We start from the raw sequence: 24,278 nt of genomic DNA, 5'->3' as shown, positions 1-24,278 counted from the left end.
CAGAGGTGATATTTCTGAAATTCATGTGGATCGATTACAAAGACATCACTGTTTTTATAAAAAGATTTATATAGTGAAAGTATGTCGGAAAGCGGACCTCAGCTCAACTAGAGTTAAATGCTCTTAAGGGAGTAGCAGCGTGGCATTTACAACGTTCTAAGCCAAACCAGAAAAACAGTGTCGCCGAATCGCCAGAATCACTGAAGTAACTTATATATGTTAAGAATAACAAAAACAATTGTATTATAGCAGCTCGAAAGGTCTGTTTTTGCAAAGAATTATACATGAAATCATACTGAATCGTAATAATATTTTTATAATTACATGAAGACATTGCTTTGAGTGTTATTTTCTGCCTTTCTTAGCATTGCCACGCTAACATTCGTAGTTGACGTATTTCGGAGTACCTCTATTCTCAAAACTACTTTTAACATTCCGAAATGCGCCAACTACAAAACGTTAGTGACAATGCTAGGAAAGGCAGAAAATAACACTCAAATCAATTATGATAATCTTAACGGAAATAGAAAATATTTTACATGAAGACAGTTAATTTCAGTTTAAGTTTTTGCTTATAAGTATTAGTATACATCCGAATGAATCTAGAAATTCAGAATGCAGTAATTTAGAAATAATCTAATAGTCTAGATGCCACTCACACGTATGATTTTAAAATCAGAATAACCGGAGTCGTCGATACTATCAATGACAACGGTAGGAAGAATTCATTCCGCAATTCAATCGCCAGCACTTCTGAGTTTCGATTCTGTAGGTGAAAAAGTTACACCTGAAAATAGTTTAAACGTTTAAAATACATAATTATATTTTAAAATCTACTTCCTATTTTATAAGCGATTATATTGCACGTTTGTCACATATTATCCACGAAAAATTGTGCGTTACAATCTTGTTTTCCATTTTAATATAACATTTAATGGTTGAAACGATTTTAAGTTCACATTCATGTGGTATTTATACAGGAGCGTATTTCATCGTAAGGTATCAAAGTCGGTCTATGCTACATACACCGCATCGGTTTTAACTATTTTAATATTTTTAAAAGTATAGTATTAAAACCGGTATTTAACCCAGGCATGGCCAACATACGGCCTGCAGGCTGAATCTGGCCCGCGTAATGAATTTATGCGGCCCGCAAAACGTTTTTCAATATTAGCTTTTTTTTTATAAGGAATTGAATAATGGAAAATACGGAAATGTAAAAAACTTAACACGTCACATTAGTTTTTTTTTTTGTTAATTTGTTGTACTAAATTACTTACATTTATTCATAAACATCGTTTTTGTATTTAACGTTTTTTAATTTTAATATTTCGTTCTGCCTGTGAAAAACGTTTTCTTTCCAATTCGGCCGGGATGCAAAAACTGATTTTACCGGTATTTAATACCGAGTATTAAATATATATCGAAAAACGATCTTTTTTTAAATCTTGAACAAAGAATAAAAAATATATAAATAATACTGTAGTTTAAAAACATATTTAAATCACTCCTTAGAAGTTTTAAGGATTTCATACCGAAAAAAGTAAACAGATTGGTAATGGCGTCGTTAAAATTTCCCAAGTAATGTCCTAGATAATAACCACTTTAATGAGTAAGTGGTTCCCACTTCTTCGAGACGACTTCGAATTTAACTTCCCTTTTTACTCGTTTAACATTTCATGACCACCTAAATCCAAAAAACCAAAAATGTTATTTGTATTCGTTATTGCATACGTTATACTACAACGTACGTGGAAGTTATAAAATCATTATAACTTCCATTATAACTATTCATTATAACTATTCAAATTGTAAACGAAATTCCGAATATTTGTATTTACATTGTAGGTGAATTAAACGATAAATAATACTTGGAATTACAAACATTTAATTTTTTTTTTGTAATTCACGATTTTTTTTTGCGCGCACGAAATATTATTAGACAAAAACGCGGTACACGCGTACATAATTTCATCTACTTTATATGTTCGTAAAGAATGTATTTTATATTGTTATTACTTAAATGTTATGTAACTTTTTAAACAGCGTTGTAGTTACTTTTGTTGACATTGTGTGGTTATTGTAGACGACTATGAAGTTTGGTCTGCGGTTTTTAGTTTTTTCGTTTTATTTAGTAATCGGTAGCCGCCACAGTATGTTAGTTTGTTCACAACCTTTATTTATTTATTTAATAGTAATATATTGAGTAACTGTAAATAGTATTATTTTTAACACCGCTTTATCTTTATTGTTATTATTTCTATTATAAAACCGAAGAGAATATTTCGTTTATTATAGAAATCATGGTATTACCGAATAGTTAAGCTGGAATCAAAATAATCTACGCTGGAAATAATAAAATAATTATTTGATCTACGCTCAAATAATCTAAGCTCGAATCAGAAGGGAAGTATACTCGCTAATACCTCAAATACGGTTCGCATCGCATATCTTCCCGGAAGCATCGTGTTAATTATAAGAATTTATAGCAAATGTATCTTCGTGATACGACGACATATAATGTATGTATTCACATGAAAAATTTACGAGTGGAAGAACTTTTACTTTAAACTAACAACAATGAGATTATGTTTTATGACGATAAGTTTGTTCACATATGAAACAAATTTGTTAATTATAGTATCATTTCATAGAATTTAATTACCGATTTCAATGTATTAATCGTGTTGGCTTAATCATACCACCGACTAGGGGCATAAAAAAGTAAAAAAAGCTATAAAAGATAATTAAACATTATATAGGAAAAACACGGCAATATCGTCACGAAACCTTCCTGGATATATTCGACCTCACCTCTTCTTCTGTATAAATAAAAAGTTATCACTCCTGAACCAAGAGATAACCTCCTTACTATTCTCAAACTAGTCGTTATATTTATTTCTAATTAAACTCCAAAAAGGTTTAAAACTTAAACTTAATAATTTTTATAATATAGTTTGTTTTGGTTTTTATATCTTTTTTTTTAACTCGGGGATCTCATAACGTTGTTAAACACTACTCTTAATCGTCTTCAGAAGTTCCTCGATAAAGTTTTTATACTATATACTACTTATCACGAGATAGTAGTGGTAGGTTAAATGGGATAAACGTTTCCTCAAAACCGATTTTTATAAAAACATAATGGCATTAAACGTCAACACACACGCCCGAATTTACTTAAATACTTATCGTTCCGGCGCATTCGTAGAAATAAACGAGCGAGTGGAAGTCTAATAAAGGCTCCGGATCTTCTTGGTATTCTTCGGAGATGAGTAAATTGGAACTAGGAATCGTTATCGTCAAAGACAATACTTTCATCGACTGTTTCGGTAGGCACAACCTAATATTTCTTTATGTTTTGACATTTTCATGATGTGTTTATCGGTCTCTCTGCATACCATTTTATTTGAAACATTATTCCACGCTCTTGCCAATGTTTCACCAGTATTGACCGACTGTCAAATGTAAGGCACCGTATCGTAACAGTTTCTTAAATTAACTTTGATCTTTTTATTTGTGTCTCGTTCGTGTTCATCGACTGGTAAAATAATTTTTTATTCATTAGTCGTTTACGGACGAGATGTTATAGAGAAATGACAACTGCTTGGAACGGTCGAAAGCTTAATCAAACAAAAATTTGACTTTTTCTTTCCTTTTTGAGAGGTCTTAGGGATTAGAAGATTGACTATTTAATATTAAAAGCGTGTACCCCAACTTTACCCGTTTGTCTCTGTGTTGAGTTTACCCGATTGTCCCATTTTGTGACCTCGATTGTAGAATTATCATATTTATATGAAAATTAACACAAATCTTCAGAGTTTTATTTGAGCTGTGAATGTAGGTAACTGGAAGATTTCAGACGTTTGAAATGCTCTTTTTTTACTGACTTTTCGAAGAAAAGTACGGTATTACTTTCGGTAGTACAGTAGGGTTGGTGGGGAGAAAATTAATTTTCTTTACGTTTTGAGGATTGATGAGTACGAAAATACCATTCGATTAGTTGTTTCCTTATATATTTTATATATATATATAAAAAATTTATTTATTTATAGGCCTATGTATAAAATTTTGTGGCTCGAAAATTTCCAAAACTACTTTATATATTTCGTTTAAATTTACATAGATATGCTGTAGTAGTGTGTATGAAGTTGTGCATGTAAAAATTTAATGAAGATTGTTTGAGTCGTTCTTTAGTTACGCTCATCTAAAAGTCGAAAAAATTTCAGCAGGGCAAATAAAATAAAATAACGAAAAGTCGTTCTGCTTGCTCAGAACTGCGCAAGAGTTTTTTTTTAATTTGTATTATTATTTTGCATTTTAAAGCTCATAAGTATGTAAAATCTTCAGCTGTATAAACAAAAAATGATGTCCATGCTAATAATACAAGTATTAAGGTCGATATTAGCTCTAAACGATAAAATTTTTAAGTTGTTTCAACCGTTCCCCATTATACACAAGAACTGAATGTAAAACTTTCACATTTCTACAATGTTTTACAACGAGTAAAATACAGCAGAAATAAAAATGCATACAAAAAAGACTAAAAAATTTTTGATAACGGATTCCATTAAATTGATAATCCTATAATTTCCCAAAATAAATGGTTAATTACCGATTTTAGGAATAAGGTATCAAACTTCGTTTCTATGCAGTCGATAATTCTGGAAAAAATTGTTTAAAGATTAAAAAAAAAATATTTGATAATCCTGCGTAACTGTTCTCTCATAATCTACCATTAGATATCATGAATCCTTTATTTCTTCCTCTTCTTTCGTAATACTAAACTTAGTAAGGATCGAAAGAGGTGTGTTGTTTTTTTAATAAAATTTTATCTTCTCATCTAGATCCAGTATTCTTATCTAGTATGTTTCAACTGACTTCAAGTCTGTAAAATCACTTTTATCTTATTCTGTTTTAAAAGTGATGTGATGTTTTCGAGTATTAATCAGTTTTCTTGATTACAGTTTAACAGCTCCTTAATAGATGTCTACACAGGTAAATTTGTGAAGTATTAAATTAGGTCTTGAAACTTACACTCTCACTATGATTATTTATTATGGAATTTTCAATAACATCGAGAGGAATTTTTTATGATTATAATTATCCAGTAAATGTGAAATTCTACGTCATATTTATAAATGATTCGTGTTTTTGTTTTATGCGGTACAAATGTTTAGAACAATTTGTGAAACTGCCGAGCGATTTTTTTTTAATAATATCTAGATAACTACCGGCTATGTTTATATACATCACACGGAAGGTTAGTTTAACGTGAAATTATTTAATAATTCATGAATAAAATGAAAAATTATTTAACCATAAAGATATTTTGTAATTTTACAATATAATCTATAAATTTTCTGTTTTATATCGGCAACAATTCTGTACTCTAAACTATATACATCTTTCTAAATTGACTACACTGAAATTTTTTTAAATTCCTTTTTCATTATTAAAGAAATTACAATACATGTGAGGTCCCTTGAGGCGTGAACCGTTTATAATATTTTGATTTTTCTATAGTGCTATAAAATTTTATATATTAATTGAGTACATTTTAAAGGGAAAATTAGTTAAACATCACGGTTTACAGTTGAATGTTTTTAAGTTTACACGTCTATTTTATTTATGTTTTAATTATATAGCGATCGTTACTCTTCAGAATAATTTTTACATAATTAAATTCATGTGTTCACCGAATAATGACGGGCTTATCGCATATCGTAAACATAAAAATGCGGAAATATCAGTCATACATTCTAGTATTATTTGTAATTAAATAATCAGTTAATTAGATAAAAGTTATTTACGAATTTACTTAAAAAAACATTTTCATGAACAGGAGTATTTGTTCATAATAAAAGAACTGAACGTAAGATCATCTTAAAAAGTGACCGTTGTACAGTCTTAACAGTTTACCGTTCTCCTAACAAGATTTTTAAATTTCTGTAATAATATTGCAGCGAAATTATCTTTTAATTCTGATGAGGTAATATTGAAATCTATTCGAAATTATCCGATGGTCTTACTGATATTTGGATGAAACCTTTGAAGAATTATCGTGCATACGGACAAAAGGAATAAATACATATACGAAATTATTTTTTCTAATTTACTTTTTGAGTTTACGATGAGGTAACACTACTCTCTTTTTCTGTTTATTCATTAGATTTACGGTTAATTGAAACCCAACCACCACGAAAGAACACCAGTAAGCACGATCTAGGGTTCGAATCCATATGAAAGTAACTGCCTTTACTAGTATTTGAACCTTAGAACTCTCGACTGTGAAATCAACTGATTTGCGATGACAAGTTTAACCACCAGACCAACCCAGTGGGTTACAATGAGCTAACAGGATTCACTCGAATTTAATCGTAGGTATCTGCGAATATTTTACAGTAATACTTAAAATCGGCTAGTGTATAATTCAGCTTTTTATTGTTTTAAGACATATCGTTTCGTACGGTGCTGTAAATTTCGCATCAAAAAGATCGGATAATAATAATAATAATAATACAGAAATAATAACTGTTTATCGTTTCGCTTTGCCCGCAGCATCGCTGTCGGCTAGAGTATAGAGAAATATTATTAATTATTTATACTATGCTTGATTTTCATGCTCTTACAAATAATAATAACTCTCGAAATCTTTTTTTTTTTACGTCGACTGGTATCGTTCTATTTCCTTCGACTTCATCCGTAGAACCAGATATTTTCTCGGTCATATGTATCCTACAATGTTGATGATATATTATTATTTCTACTTTGCTCGATTTTAGCCGTATCCGATTTAGCCGTATATATGTTTTTGTGCATTTATATAAAAATATATTTAGTCTGTCCTAAATAGATCAAACCGATCGACGTGAAATACAACAGCTTGCGTCAATGAACTGTGTATAAGTTACTGTACATACATAAATGTTTATAAGATTTTTAATCATAGTATAATTTACATTTTAACTTACTACGTGTGTAAACAATATTTTCATTTATTCTTAAAAAACATTCTACCGAAATGTGCTGTTTGAACGATTAACTGAACTATGTAGTATCAGATAGTGTAAGACCCACGAAAGCTTTCGTAGAGTAATTTAGCCGATTAACTGATATTTGCTTAATTTAATCTCCATAATGGTATAAGGGTATATATATATATATATATATATATATATATATATATATGTGTGTGTGTGTGTGTGTGTGTGTGTGTGTGTGTGTGTGTGTGTGTATTTTGCGTTACGTGCGCGCGTGCATCTATAATTTTTTTAATTACAAAATCACTTGCAATTAAAAGATTTTAGCTAAAAAGACTTAAACCATGTTTTTAAAAATAAAATGAAATCCATACAAAAATTAAAATTCGGTTAACCAAATTTTCTTAATTAATTTAAAGAAAGAAGTGTTATTTTTTGTTTTAAACCTTAATAATATTATTTTATTTTTATAATTTTTTTATTTGATTAGAGTGTTAATGTAATTAATGGGTATAGAAAAATACAGCTTTTTTTGTATCTTGTCATGTGAATATATCTCCTTCCTGAGAAATTAACAGTCGGCCTCTTCTTCTATTAACGTGTGAAGTTAGTTTCTTATTTGAGGTCGTGTACAAGAATAGTGTCAGGGCTGGTTTAACTGGCTATTTTGTTTTTTTACTCAAACGTTTTATTCTTTTTTATTTGCTATGTATAGAATTTACTTTTATGTACAACATTTTGAAAAGTTTTTTTTACGCTATTTCAAATCTTTTATCTGTTCGAGGTATACAAAAGTATACGTACTAATAAGCATCATAGTTAAAGAAGGAAATATTATACAAATATAATGTTTTCTTTTTTAACAGTTCTAATACAGAGATCAGTTTTCGGTGTCTAATTAATTTTAAACCGGTCTTATTGAAGTTCTCATTCTGTGGATTATTGTTACAAGGTATTACAAATATCTTGTAATTATTACTTAATAAATTTCTATATGTATGAACGACTTGGATATTTAATTTTTCACCTATTTTATCATTTTTAATTACTAAATTTCTGTATATATTTTTTAAAAATATTTATTTTTGTTTAATCATAATGAAATAATTTAAAAATATTCGTAAGAAAATAAAATCTTTCTTAACGTGTAATTAAGTAATATTATCACTCGACTTTAATTGGTTAAATAGATTTTTTTATTAGTAAAGGCGATTTGTAAAAAATATATCTGCATTGATGCGAGTGTGCGTACACTTATTATCTCTTTATTAATTGTATGTAGAAGAAATAAACAACTGGAAAATAAGTAAGAGTAAGATTAAAATAAAAATAATAAAATTTTACTGTTAAAAAATTAACTATAAATTAATTTTTATGAGAAAACGTAAGTATTGTATTACAGGAAAATTAACTTGAAACGTTAAAAAACTTACATATAACACACACACACACACACACACACACACACACACACACATATATATATATATATATATATATATATAGTAAATATATACACACTATAGTAAATATACTACAAAATGTTATATTTTTCCAGTACATTCAAGTAAATTGGTATTTTAATGTACTTACGACTGGTGAAAATGAAAAATAATAAAATTATTTATTTCGTCCTGCTTCTCCTCCCATCGGTCATCCCTTATCCAAATCCTTCACCCTTCTACTTCATTATTGACTTCTTAGGTATAATCTGATCATTTTGAGGTTCTTCATGTGGAGAATACCGATGCCAAGATCTGTAGAACTTTCTCGGTATTCGAGGTTGCACCGTGACACCATAGTCTTCCATGAAGTGTTTTATTACATAAAGTCTTCCAAAAATATAAATACGTTTCCATAATCTGGAAGATAATAGTTTATTTTATTACTATATTTGTTCTAATTTTTTTTTTAAATTTGTATGTCTTCTTCAAATCACTTTAATTTTAGACTTCCACCGAGCGTTTTTTTCCTTTAATATGCCTAGAATACCTTCTGTAATGTAGCTCGTTGCCCCTAACCGTGATTCATTTGTTAAGATCATAACGGTTAAGCTCTTTAATAGCGTCTGCTTTACGGGTTTATCTTTGACGAACAATTAACAACTGTTTTACAATCTGTTAACGGTAGTATTCAGCGTACACTTTTCTTTCAAAGCTAATACTTCTGAATAAACAAAAAAGGTTATTTCTAAAGCATTAAATCGACGAGATATCTGGAGGTCTGTCGTTAAAATGAAATGACTTATTAATTTAGAGGTTGAGTGAAATTTGACTAGATTTCACGACGTATCTCTTTTAAACCACACGTCATTGTCAGGAATTAATAGAAAACTAGCTAGTTTTTAATATACTTTTTTATAAATTCTCTTTTAATTCGGTTAAAAGCTGCTAATACCTACAAAATGTAAGTAAAGTGATTCCTGGGTTCACGAGTTCGTAAAAATATTGTTTCAATTTAGGGCGTACTTAATTTCAAAAAGAAATATATCGCACTAATTTTATGGGTAAGATAATTTTAAAAGAATATATAATTGGTGTAAATCTTAATATATTACCTTTTTCCGAACGGCTATTTAAATTACATACTCAGAAAATTTTCCGCTCCGGTGAAAAATAATAATGATAAAAAAAAATGTGTGTATATATATATATATATATATATAATCGAAATAAAAACATTGTTTACACGATACACCATAAAAAAGGGAAGTAACACTATTTAATTACATGAATTGTAAAATTTCAAAGCTCAAAAAATAAATTATCATTAGAAACGTGGAATTTCTCTACAAAAAATTGTAATTTACTTTTTTCTAGCACAGACTTGAAAATCAGAGCATTTTTTTCTTAGATTAGAGTCCGGTATTCCATCATTTATTGATAAAGAAACATGATCGGTCAGAAAACAACACAGAAAAAATAGACGATGAAAGGAAATTGAATCTTATAACAGATCTTTACTGTTTAATTGGTAAGGGGGTGAATAGTTCACAGTTCGCTCGGGTTCTTTCTTGTGCTACACGAATCCAGGGAAGGGCGAAATTATTCTTTCAAGAAACAAGCTCTCCTTCTTTATAAAAATGTTTACTCGGCCAAAGCATTTACTCGGTCAAATCTGCTTGTTATTTGATAAATGGGTCTTTAAAAATTATATCCGTCTCGGAAACGTTCTTGCTTAATCACTTCGATTAAAATTACGTCGACTTCTGAATTATTTCCACGGAAAAAATTGAAATAAATTAGTATTACAAATGCAGGAATAAAAAAAAAAAATTAATCGGAACGGATTACTTTTTTGTAAACGAGCTGTTCTACCCGTTGTGAGTTTTAATTTTTTCTGCCGACATACGTTTGAAGTACGTCGAATCTAATGAACTGATTTTATCGAGGTCAATATGATTTTAAACCGGCAAATAGTTTCGACATCACTTGTCGGTCGATTTCTTGTTCCTACTGCAACAAAAAATTGACCGTTATGGTAATTCGATACTGTACGTTTCAGTCATACCACATACAAATATTACTATAAGATCTGTAAGTCTTCATAACACATAGTGCGGCTTTATTTAATCGAGAGACCGTCAAAGGGAGATAGAACAAAGAAACCAATAGCGTTAGCGTTTAACCGGATCGGCCTCGATCTGTCGACCTTCCACATGTAAAAATAGACTTTTACTCTTTGTACACACATTTTAACACTGTTAATTATATATATATGTATAAATAAAAGAGTTAAATAATACAAAAAAAAAAAAAAATAATTTTATGAGTACATTATTTATTATATTTAAGATTTAATTAAATTAGTAACCAATCATTATTGTATTATTATTACTATTACCATTGTTTATTTATTTTATATTTTTTGCAGATGTCAAATGCAAGAGGATGTAATCTCTGGTATTGGACGATACTGACAGGTACATTTAATTTATGTTAGACATTATAAAACAAATTTTTTTAAAATAAAAAATGTATTAAAAGTCGACTCTAGTACAGATGGTAATATTTAAAATAAATTTACATTTATCAGTGATAAAATATTTACTTTAACCCGAGTGATTTTTTTTTTCATTAAACATTTTTCAACATACGTGCGGTAAATTTTTATTACATTTTCATTATTATTTTTATTATATTAGATTTATATCATAAACAGTTTATTATACAATATGAATGTCAACCCCGCGTGCGGACGAGTTATGGCCTATATGAGTGTAGCTATATGCGTGTTGCTCAACTACATCGTCGGCTATGTTACATAATTTTGTATTAATTTGTTTTATGTTAAATATTGTTGTAGTACTTTTTATTTCTTGTCAATATATTATAGAACCATATAGTTTATTATGTTAACTTTTAATAGTTATTTTTTTACCGAAACGAGATTTTAAAGCGCACCTTGGCTAAATGTAGAAAGTAACTATAAATATTATGATTTCTTGTCGTTTATAGGTCGTTTAATATGTGTATTAGTCCTATAAGACGACCGGTTATTAACTGACAGCATTAAATTATTAATTATTCCATAATGAAATTACTTTTTTATACGTGTTTACGTTTCGAAAAATAATGATATAATTATTGTACGGGAAGGGAGAAGGTGAACATTTTAATTTTATTAAAAAATATAAGTTTTAATTACTTTAGGATCGGTAATATTTTTCTCGTCCCGTTTTCGTTGTAACAAAGGAAAACCATTTCGGATGACAGTAAAATGGAATTTTATAATAAATTTTCAGTTATTTTGTAGTATTTTATTGAATCGTTAACCTAATTTTTATTTACATATCAAGTTAAATAGTTTTTATCGAGAGCGAAAAAATATTCTGCTTCTCTGAGAATTTTTTGATATTTCATAAAGCCGTTAAGGTTTTCACTAAATTTTTTTTGGAATCGTTAAATTTAGTCAAGCCAAAAGGAAAAGGTACCGACATTTTATAAATTAATATGATTTGAATGTAAATATGAACATTTAGTTTCGAATTGAAATTTATTTAATATATTAGTAAGTCGATATAAATAAATAAACAAACAACACCCACTAAATTAAATTAAAATTTATATTTGCTGTTGTAGTAACAAACAATAATCTTCAAAATATTTATAAAATTTTTAGGTTATATCATATATTATCGATAATAAAACGCCGTGAAAATATATATAATGAGGAGAAAAGTAGAAGTACTGCAGAGTAAGACGATCAAAAGATAGGCGGTCCCGGTAAAATAGTTGAGGTTGACTAGAATATGTTTCCGCGGGTAAAACCAATGCCGGATGAAACCTACCGCGGCAGTGGATTTTCGGTGGTTTGTTTCGTAAAACAGATATGTGTTTTCTCGTGTGTGTTCTTGACAGACCGTTTCCTACCTTTTCGAATGCCGCATTTCCGAGGGATCAACTCTATTTATTCAGATTCATGGTGGGCTTACATCATTAATGAAATTGAGGAGTCTGATTTTCAACACTTTAAGGTGAATCATAAATATAATTTCGTTGACCCTGAAACTGGTACTCTTACGTAAACGACTGAAAGGTGTAGATGGGTGAAGTGGAGAAATAAAAACCATCGGAATACGGTGCGCAAAATTTAAAATTCGTACTTTGTTTTGTTTTTTATATACATCTGTAGTTTCCCCCCCACCGAGCCGGACACGCAATTAAGCATAAACTCAGCTCCGGGGGGAGGGTGCCTTCGCCTCAAATTACCTGGGAAGGGCGCAAGGCCCCGCCCAGGCAGCCGGGATTCGGTATTTTTGCATGCCATACCTCAAATGAGGAGTTCCCAAAAGGGAACTCCCCACCGGGACTCCTGTCTACATATCCCCAATGGCATCTCAAAGGAGTCCCGACCCGATCATTGAAGGCGGAAGACCAAAGCCTCCCAAACCCTCCTTCCGAGTGGAGCTGTCCCTCAAAGACGCCATGACGTTACTGTGAAGACACAAAATCTGACACAGATGGACCCGTCTTGCATCCTCGATCTCCGGGCGCATGATCGTACAACTTGCAGGACGTACATCGAGGCTCCTGCTTACAATTTTTACGTATATGGCCGGCCTTACCACACGTAAAACAACGGCTACTTCTAGCTGTGCCGTTACAGAACTTGGCCCGGTGGCCTGGACTCCAGCATTTAAAGCAGAGTTCGTCGGAGGCACGCCGCGTAATCCGACCCACCCACCCAATGCGAACATGACCAATTCGTACTTGGTGGAATTTATGTGGCGGCGGCTGACTAAAGGTAATGACGTTTCTATGGTATTTTGGCTACTATAAAGGATTTCTGGCCTCCTGGAATCAATATGTGACTAAGGTTAGTGGAAATAAGGTTTAGGTTTTTTTTTATATATACATATGGGTTGTAACGGTAGTTTCTGACAAAAAAGGATAAAAAAGTGAAAAATATGTGGCGTCCAGATATAATCGACAAGTATCATGTTTTTTTATTCCATTCCAAAATTATAAGTACTTTTAATTACAAACAATTTATTAATTATGTTTTAATTAATTATTTTCTCTTTTAAAAAATTATAATTTTGAAATATCTAAATAATTTTTTATTTTAAAATTAATAAAAATTACGAAATAATGGATAAAAATTTAGTTACAATTTTTATAGAATTACGGAAATATCTTTTTCAGGAAAATATATTACTTTTTCAAGAATCGTGGAGAACAAATAATGAATGAATTAAATTAATTTTTATTACTAGTATTTTATATATATTTATTCATAACCCGATATTTTTTTAATTAATTTTTTATAAATAATAACATTTTGTGGTGAATATTATTATTTTCTGACATAATTTTTAATCAAATTACAAGCTTTTCTATCTTCATTATGATTTTTTTTTTTGAATGCTGCAGTATGTAAAATAATGAATAAAATTAAATATTAATTAATTTAATATTCAAGGAAATTACTTCATATTTTGTGTTTTCTAATTTAAATTGCTTTCAGGTCCGTATCTAAATATATGACCGTATATTATTCAAGAATATTTACTAACAGCAATATTTGGATTAGATCAGAAAAAATGTAATAACATCAGATTTCATAACGGATTATTCTTATTTATTTTTTCATTAAATTTATAATTAATGTATAATATATCCATGGTTCCTTTTTAATTTCAATTTTATTAAAATAAAAAAGTATATATATATATATATATATATATATACTTTTTCTTCCGTAGTAATAGAATTTTTTTTCTAATGTCCTTAACTAGCCCCATAGGGAAGTCGATTTTCAATTAGTACACCTCTATTAATATTATAATTTTTTTTTACTTCCGTCCGTATTTTTTTACGCTATTAGTTATATAACATATTAAATCAGAAAATTATTAAAACATTACTTTTATTCCTTTATAATGTTTTAATAAACACCCATGTATGTATTTCTTTTCTACATGAAAGGTGTCATTTCTTGTGTCATCCTGATACCGACTTCCTTACGTTATCTATTCTTTGTAAATTACTCGCTAAGTAAAAAAGAATGTTAATATTTCTGGTGTAATTAAATATTCTATTTAAATACTTAATAGAAAATTAATAATTATTTTGTTTTGCGATATGTTTTATTTTTATAGTTATAAAACTCTTTAATTTATATCTTACTACCTAAATTAACCGTTCTACAAAAGGAAAATTTTTAAGATCGCTCTTTAAAAGTCTTCGCTCTTCGAGTTTAATAGAAATTTTAATCTGTAAATCATAATAATACTTTTCGTTAGTCGATAGCGTTTGAAATTTTATCTTCAACTGGAATCTATGAATTTTCGGTGAAGATTTAGTTCTTCAGAAAAACAATTTTGTTAAAAATTAGATGTTTTAATTAAATTTATAAAACACTTTTGGAATATAAACAGAAAATACGAGATCCTTATACGTATATGTTCTCACTTTCTTATAGTGAAATATTTTGTTTCTATTTAACGTTTTGGAAATTTTGAAAGCAATTAGGAAATTTATTCTCGTCCCCGATTCATCAGCTTAGGAACGATCGTAACCTACATTGAAACTACGAAACTTCGTCTTCACCTTACAAGTGAATCAAATGAAAAACCCTGGCATTTTATTTTGGAAGTTGTTAAAATTTCAACCTCGCTTTATTTCGTACTTCTTTCGAAACATGTTTAAAAGATGTTAGAAATTTCGATTTTAATCACGATTTAAACCCATTCTTAAAAGAATGCTAAAAGGCGCTAAGGAAAATCTATTAACTATTACGCGTATTTAGATTATTGTAGAAGTAAATATTCCTGATAAACTTCGACTAAAAAGTGATAAAGCGATTTAAGAAAATCGGTTTACGTTTCTTTTTAACCTCTTAGAATCGAAAAATAGAAAATTCCCTTCCTTAACGGTACTCAAGTAATATTTGCTTGTTTTTCTTAAAGACCATCTGAGTAACTACCAAATTTCAATGTGCGTGATTTGGGAATCGGTGAGGGCTTTACCGTTGATATAATTTATTTTTTAAGTAAAAAAAAAATTCTGCTAGGTTTAAAATTATAACATTTTTCTACCACGGTTTGGTTTGGTCTATTATTTTAAGTAAAAACAGAATTTTTTAAAAATTTTATTCATTTTTGTTTTCGTTACTTTAATAAATTTTCTCAGAGTTAAATTTTCTGAAATGTTTGTTGTAGTTTTATTTGTTTATTCTGTAAAATAAATTTACTCCAAACCTAAACCAAATTGGGTTTTACGTCAAAAATTTTACCATATTTTATTAGGAAACTGATTTTTCTCTGAAACTATTGGACTCGTCATTAAAACTTTTCAGGTCTAGGCCTTATTTTACCGTTTGGACAGAAATCAAGGTTATATTGTTCGTTAACCGTAACTCGAAAACAAAGCGATTCGGAATCTACAATATTTTTGATTTTTTATTCTTTATTTTCACCGGTAGAACGTATCCTTAATTATTTTCTATCCTTTCCTAAGACATCTGTACATGGATTATTTTTTTAATCGCGTATTGTTATATTTAATTTTCTGAAGTGCATTTCGCTCCTTGTAACGTATTTAAAATTTGTGTTTATGTCAGAGTTACAACGAAGTACATATCATTCACTAATAATAATTACTGTTTATAGGATTACCAAATCCCTATTTAAGGAATTCTAATTTTGGGGAAAAATACCTCTAATATTAACGTTTTAAAAATATTTAGTCGGTTATTACCAAACCTGGTACACCATGTTTGGTAATGTCTTTGATTTTTAGTTTTTTGTGTTTTCACTTATTTTAAATATACATTTTTTTGGAAAAAAGCCAAATTATAGCTTTGGGATCACATTTAATGATATATTTATCCTTCGAAAGATTACCTTGCACAAGCATTTTCATGCTGATGTATTTTAGTAAACATTATCTCTGAATAATTAATAAATTTATAATCTTATTTATGATAAAGTAAAATTGTGGGCTGAAATGTGATTGAAGAAACCGCTGTAAGAGGCTGTAAAAGAAAATGATAACTATACAGATATAGCTGTGGCGTTAGATGGAATGGAGCTACAAGAGTTTGAATGGTATCGTTTCAGCTACCAGTGTTGACACCGGTAAGGTTATAAGTGTTGAAATACTTAGCAAATACAGCCAGGTGTGTGAAAACTTAAAAAATTATGAAGAAAAACTAGAAAAACATAAAGAAAGTAGTACTTGTACGTTGAACTATACTGAAGTTAGAGGCGGTGAGGAAGTTGCTGGTGTAGTGACCATATTTGATAAATCTGTTAATAAAAATGTTACGTGTACAAAGTACCTCGATGATAGTGATAGCAAAGCCTTCAGTGAGGTACCCAAAAGAAAGTTGTATCGTGGTGGTGTTCCCACTGAAAAGATGGAGCGCATGGGACACATACTTTATTATTTTAAAGTAAATTTTTAATTTGCGTTTGCCGGGAATTCTTTTATAATATTTAGGTACACTTTTCTCAAACACTACTTGGGGTAGGATGATGAAATTTCTGTCAGAATTTTATTAGAGTGTTTTAAATGTGCTGACTTTTTTCTAGCTGTTAACCATACGACTAAGAAAGTTGTTCATTATTATTTACGGCAAAAACAGAAAAAATGGGATAAATTAAAAAAAAAAATTAAAAATCTTTTGCTTGAAGGTATCTAAATATAAAAAAGTCAGTAAACAGAGAAATTTATGATAAATTACATGATTTTTTAATCAAAAAGTTTTTTAAAATATTTTTTGAAAAAATGTGACTAAAATTTGCACAGATTACATTAGTGATAGAGCCTGTATCTCCTTCTCAGTAAACCTCTCTAATTCATTACCGAAAAATTAAAGATGAATATTATTTCATCTTAATTCTACGTGGATGAGATAAATCCAACATAGGTTTTTAAATTATAATAGGAGCATACCCGCCGAAGACGATACAAACCGATTGCCGTACATAAAAAAAAGAAAATCATTACCGTTCATAAATTTTATTTTTCTTATCTATGAATTTTCTAGTTTATTTAACTCTTTAAACGTTCATCTTTAAAAAAATGAATACCTTCGTTAAGAGATTTGCTTTCTTATTGTGTAACTAACAGGAGTTTTTTCAGACAAGAAAAACGCATCAGAGTTATTGAGATTTATGATCTCAATATTATTACGCCATCATGTGAATATTTTCTCTTAAGATTAACTTAATGTTAATATTTTAACTAAATCTTCGTTTTTTTCGTTTCTTGGCGAGATTAAAGTGAAACCGTCTTCGTAATCTTTAATAAGGTAACAGAAATTACTGAAGATTAATCATTTGATCGATACATTTTGAAATCGATAGATTGGATCGTACGTGTATGAAGTCTAACGTATCGACCGTAACGATGCAGTGTAAAAGAAATTAACGAGATCGTACTCGAATTACCAGGTAGATATTGAACGAATATTCCGTTTTGAAATTACTGCGAAAGCTACATACTGCAGAAAATTCATTTGTGCTGCCGTTAGAAACGGGTTTAATGCAAAAAATAAAGAAATTAAAACTATCAGATCGTTTAATGAAACAATTTGATTTGAAGTATATAATCCAGTCATATTTATTTTACTATTTCGGTAGTTTTTACTGACAAATTACAAATAAATAAAAGCTAATGACCGTTATATATTAACATAATATATATATATATATATATATATATATATATATATATATATATATATATATATATGTATAATTATATTTATATATTAATTTGATTCAATGAAAATGTCTATAGAACCACACCTTATTTTCGTTCGATAAGACTATTATACGGCGAACCAGTTTAGCTTTTTCTTATTACCAATTATTTCGGTGAGCATTTTGTAACTAAAGTGGATTATGAAGGTCACAACCTGCCTGCACACAAGGAAACAAAATTTAATTTCAAATCCAAGATCGGCCATCGAAAGGCTTTTTCAAGGTTATTTTGTTAGATTTGAAATTTGTAGATTGAAATGTAGTCTACATAATTTATTCGTACCGCTAAATACTTGTATGAGCATATATATATATATATATATATATATATATAGGCGCGCGCGCGCGTGTGTGTGGGTTGGTGGTTGGGTGTGTACGCGCTCGTGCGCGTGTGAATGATTGTTTTTTTCATAATATTTATCGAAATTACTGACATTGATGCAACTAAGCAACTGAGAGACATTCGCCGTTCAACACCCTACATAGAATGATATTTTATAGCTTTTTTTGTAATATAAATTAAGTATTTTTAACATGGAAATAAATGTTTAATTATAAATTCCAGTCATTTATTACATTTTTTTCAAGACTTGCTGAAAATTTTCTACGGAAATTTTAGAAATAAGCCGTATACGTTATAATATTTTTGAAGTAAGAATGAATTTAAGAGCTTCTTTATTAATGGATTTAGAAAAAGGAGAGTAAATTAAAGACAAATTTTCTCTCAAGTACATAGTTTCTGGAATTTGGACGACTTCATCTTGTACGTTCTAGTCTCTTTCTCGAATAGGTTCACCTCCCAAAAGAAATCCCCCTTCTCTTCCTGAATTCGGAATCTCGTCGATCCTTTACATGACCTACTATATGTGTATAGATTAAAATAATTGTAATCTTTTTCCGTACTGAGTCGTGGGAGTTTTGTATTCCGCTATTTATGTTAAGAAAGGTATGCGTTAATCTGATCAGCCTGTCCTGACCTTTCTGATATCGCGTACCTCTTGCAGCGATTTTTAATTTTTCGCGGCTCCCCATGAAATCGAAAATTATTTTTTAAATATATTTTACGTATCATAAAAATGAACTGATAAATTACAATTTGTCAACGCTAAATATGTCATTTATGATAATGCAATACTGTTATAAATAGAGATATTCGGAAAAATATGATCGTACCAATTAGAAATACTATAATTAATTCAGCTAATGCGATGGCTGATGCTGTTTGTCAGACGTCATTTTTCGTATGTTTGGATCAAAATTGGATTATTTCGGACGTACCAACTTCGCTTATACTTACACATTTTCCCCATGGAACTTTATTTATAGTTATGAAGTTATTGAAACATTGAAAAGGGCTTCAGCAGTTGTATGAAGAGGTAACGATTCACAGAATAAAACGTGTTTACAAACTTTATTTTCGTGTTCATATTGCACAAAAGCAACCAGATTAGCATTATTTGAAATATCGTGACTTTCATCCGACTGTGACACAAAATATTCCCTCTTACGTTCTAGCGAAATATTCTTCACTCATTATTTTTCACGACTCAAAGTATTTTGAGTCATATCGTCGATTCTTCTTTTCATAGTATTGTCAGTTATTACTGACACCTCGTTCGCTTGTTTTCACTGAACGAGTGCTTTGTTATCGAATTTATTGCAGGGAAAATTGCGTGAGGTTGTTCATTTTTAGAGATCAGAAGGATGATTTCATAAGAGGCAAGAACAATATTCTCATTTTTTGTACGGCATATAATGTCCTTTATTAAATTCTGTGAACCACGAAGTTGCAGTTCTTTGGTTCTTTGGTTTTGAAAATTGGCTTATTAAATGATTCGTTATGATTTGTTTGAAGATGGCGACTCAACTTCGGCGGTTCCATAAATTCATTTAATACCAAAGAACACATTGTTGTCTGTGTTCTGTGTTCACCGTGTTTATTCAGAACCGAAAACCCCATTTGTAGATAGGATGGTCAATATTTTCGCGATTTTTTTTGTGAAGGAACTTTCTCTTCCCTACTAATACTTTCGACAATCGAATTATCGTCTGTCTTGTTTTACACATTAACCACCGATCCATTTTTAAATAAGATCGTGAACAATTTGAAAATCAGAGGTTTGGTTATGAACTCAATTCTTTAACCAAAAACAGAACTCACTAACATTATAAAAATTCACTACAGAAAACTAAAGAAACACAGGTTGGTCGCTGAAGCGAATAAGAAACAAGGTCACTGGTCCCAATTTCACTCGAAATAAAGAGGGTTTACTGGAGAACGGGAGTAAGAAAGATAACAGTCCATCCTGATACAATCTTCAATGTTTGAGATAGACCAGCCAGCAGAAAACGTACTCTAAATGTACTCTTCTTCACAAAGGGAAACGGTAACGGTACCGACATTCATGTTAAATTTTACTTAAACCAGAAGCTCGAGAGCCTGAAATGTACATTATAAATATCCCAGGTATGAACAACACGAACCCACCGGGTTAGTCACGTGGTGAACGCGTCTTCCCAAATCAGCTGATTTGGAAGTCGAGAGTTACAGCGTTCAAGTCCTAGTAAAGCCAGCTATTTTTACACGGACTTGAATACTAGATCGTGGATACCGGTGTTCTTTGGTGGTTGGGTTTCAATTAACCACACATCTCAGGAATAATCGAACTGAGAATGTACAAGACTACACTTCACTTACACTCATACATATCATCCTCATTCATCCTCTGAAGAATTATCTAAACGGTAGTTACCGGAGGCTAAACAGGAAAAAAAAAAGGTATGAACAACACGAAAAAATAGATTTTAATGAAAATAAAATATCAGGTGAACAACATAAGATAAAGTTTAATAAAATTAAATATCCCGCGGATCCCCTTTTAATCTGTCGCGCCCCCGGGGGGTCCACGAATTACAGATAGGGAAACACTGCTTTAGACTATCTGTCCCGGTCTCAAATAAGCTAATTAGCCCGGTAACAAAAATTGTTATTACTTACCGGTATGAAGAGTACAATGTAAGAAATAACGAATGTTGGTATGATAAATAATAAAATATTAGGAACATCGTAAAAGATTACAACTTACCAATTGTAAGATGTACTATATTAGGGAACAAATTGGATGAAATTATACGGATGAATTTATTTAATTAGCATGAATTAATTTCATTCATAACACGGTATTTAGAACGTTAATCGTTTCACAATTTCTTGATTTCATGTCAACAATGAAATTAAACTCTCTTTTAAAACGCCTGTTAAAACATTCACATTTATGCATTATTCAGCTTTATTACCTTAACCTTGTCTATATAAGAAATGTATTGCAAGATATACCAACTGTCAGTAATAACTCGATCCAGTTACTGGCTATAGTTAGGTTGAAGTTTTTTTTTTAATTTAGAGTTTTTCATAATAACTTACCGTTTTATCATTTTCTTTTACCATTTATTCTCTTAATACATCATACTGTTCAAATATTTTTGCTTTCTTCATTTTACCTTCGTCTTCTTTTAGAATTCTTTTCTTCTAATTTACTACTACGGGTATCGACCGTATAAAGCCGAAAATATTTGAGGTTACTTAGTGTAAAACCGATAAAAAAGAAACAAAAAATGTAAAACTATTTTAACACGTACAAACTGTCGAGAATAATGTAAGTTTTAATTATTATTTAAGCAGTACGAAGGATGTCGTATTTTTATACCGTGTTCTTCACATTTATATAAAAAAAGTATTGTATGAAGGGATTCGGAAGCCATTAATTATTCTCCTTTTTAAGTTATAATTGAAATTTATACCAAGAAAACAAATTTGAATAAATTTTTTATTAAAATAAAAATGTTTACATTTAAACTGATATTCTATTTGAAATAAATAAATTTTATAAGTAATAGTATCATAAAATAAATTAACGTTAGTCTAATTTGATTAAATCACTTCAAAAATCACACGGTAATGTCTTACCCTATTAAAAGAAAAAATGTTAATATAGGAGTTGAGATCTGACATAAAATAGTTTCTTTCGGCCGATGTATAAATATTAAGTTTTGTCTGTTGATGCGCAGTTCATTTTGCTGGACTCTGCGTATGTGTTAGTGTCGGAGAGCTTTTGTAGCAAGATATACCGGACGGGGAAGAAACGAACCGTTATGCATTAGGCTTCTGCTGCCTGCAGAAAGTCAGACGCACGCACCCACTTAGGCCACCGCATATATGTGTTTCGCCCCACTGTGGCGCTGTAACAATTTAGTTCCCTCACTCGCTAAAATACCCCTTTCAACCCGTAGGAAAACTACGCTTACAGATTTTAGACTTACTGTACGTATTTAAAAAAAACGTACCTTTTATTATCTAAATTATAACTACTTTCGCTTAGACAGTTAAAGCTCGCTCTTACTTCAATCAAAAACAATCTTCAGTTTCGTTAAGAAATCTGTCGCAAAATTAAATTTTTTTATAGGTTTTTGTATTTTACTACCGGTAGAATTTCAATTTAACGGGATCGGTGGAAATCGTTATTGAACAAAATACTTTTTTTTGTAACATAACATTACAGTTCGCCAAAAATATTAAATAATAAAACACAATTTTACTAAAATAATAATAGCTTCTGAAATAGTAATGGTGTAAGAATTAACATGGCCATCGTTTTGAAATTTTAAAACATATCATTTTCATTCTTATTTATTTTGTAATTGAATAACGGTCTAAATTTAAATACACATTATTGAAATATCTCGGTCGGTTCTAGAGATATGAACCTAATAACTAACATTTTTTTTATTTTATTATATCGGTTGGAACTTTCTAGAAAAATGGACCACTATTTATGCGACTTAAAATATTAAACCACAAAATTATTGGTTTAAAATATTATGTAACAACTCGCTGTTTCTCCGAGTACCTGGTATTTTTTATACTACTTGGAAGGAAATGTTCAGCCACAATTCTAAGAAAATAAACTTTAAAAAAAATTATTTAAAATTCTATCCACTTTAATTTTTGCCTCCTTAAATCTTTTACTAAAATTCAACAGCAGCGAATAGTTTATAAAAAAAAAACCTGTTGTTGCAAAGCAGGGGAAACATTCCTGTATGAAATTTCCAAAACAATTTTGTGAAACTGGTACATGATTTTAAACGCTTTAATTTTAATTACTTGAAATTTTTTGTTAAAACGCATCCCCAGCGTATAAATAAAACTTAACTTGAACCAAAAGGGAAGAGGTTATCATTTTCTGCCACATTAATTTTTCGTTTTTTATTTATTTGTGAAGTGCGTTCTGTGTAAATATTACAAGGCCGCCAGAGTAAATACTACAAATTAAGAAATAACTGACATTGCTGACATTTCAATCGTTACAGTTTTTACGCCTAATTAAAATAAATTTATCCTTCGTGTTTAGTTAAACAAAAGTCGTGACTTCGTGTGTAAAATATTTAATTAATATTAGAACAAACACGAATCGAAATAACGGACTCGCATTGAAATTAATAAAGCCGTTGAAAGAAAAACCTTTTTGCTTTAAATCTTTACGGAACGCGAAGAGATCATAAAAATAACAGGTTAGCGACTACTTGCAGACATAATTTTAATTATATAAGTCACAGACAGCATTAGCTATCAAAAAATACTCCTTTATCTAGCTAAGAAAACCGTAGTATAATAAAATATCAAATCCTCGTTATTTCGAGAACGGTCTCTTTGACTTTTGTAAATGAAATTTCAAAACAAAATTCGTTCTTTTTTCTTCTAAATTTCAGTTGTAGGGGCTATTTTATATATATATTTCAACGACGTGATTTAATCGGCTACTCAAAATATTACTGAAAGTAAAATATGAAATGCATTTGGTTTGTAACTCACCCGATAATATATAATAATCCGTTTATATTTATTTACACTTAAAATCATAAATAAATTTTAATAAAAACGCTGAAAAAGATTCACTTATATCGGCCAATCGATTCTTGTGTTACAAGCGAATATCAGTTAATAGATACGGACATTCTAATTTATATATAAGTTGACCTGATTTATATACGTATATACACGCTTATTGATGATAGTGGAAGCGTAT

At 29.8% G+C, this 24,278-nt stretch overlaps 1 protein-coding gene across 1 annotated transcript in view; it reads left to right on the top strand.

The window, feature by feature from the left end:
• Nucleotides 1–24,278, top strand: part of LOC142323501 (uncharacterized) — a 222,737-nt gene that overhangs the window by 38,837 nt on the left and 159,622 nt on the right. The window contains exon 2 of the mRNA XM_075363238.1: nt 10,854–10,902. Within this exon, the coding sequence (XP_075219353.1) occupies nt 10,854–10,902 (49 nt within the window). The remainder of the gene's footprint in view (nt 1–10,853; nt 10,903–24,278) is intronic.

This window comes from Lycorma delicatula, chromosome 4 (genome assembly GCF_047948215.1).
Source record: "Lycorma delicatula isolate Av1 chromosome 4, ASM4794821v1, whole genome shotgun sequence".
Classification (NCBI taxonomy): Eukaryota; Metazoa; Arthropoda; class Insecta; order Hemiptera; family Fulgoridae; genus Lycorma; species Lycorma delicatula.
This window is presented reverse-complemented; position numbering and strand designations above follow the sequence as displayed.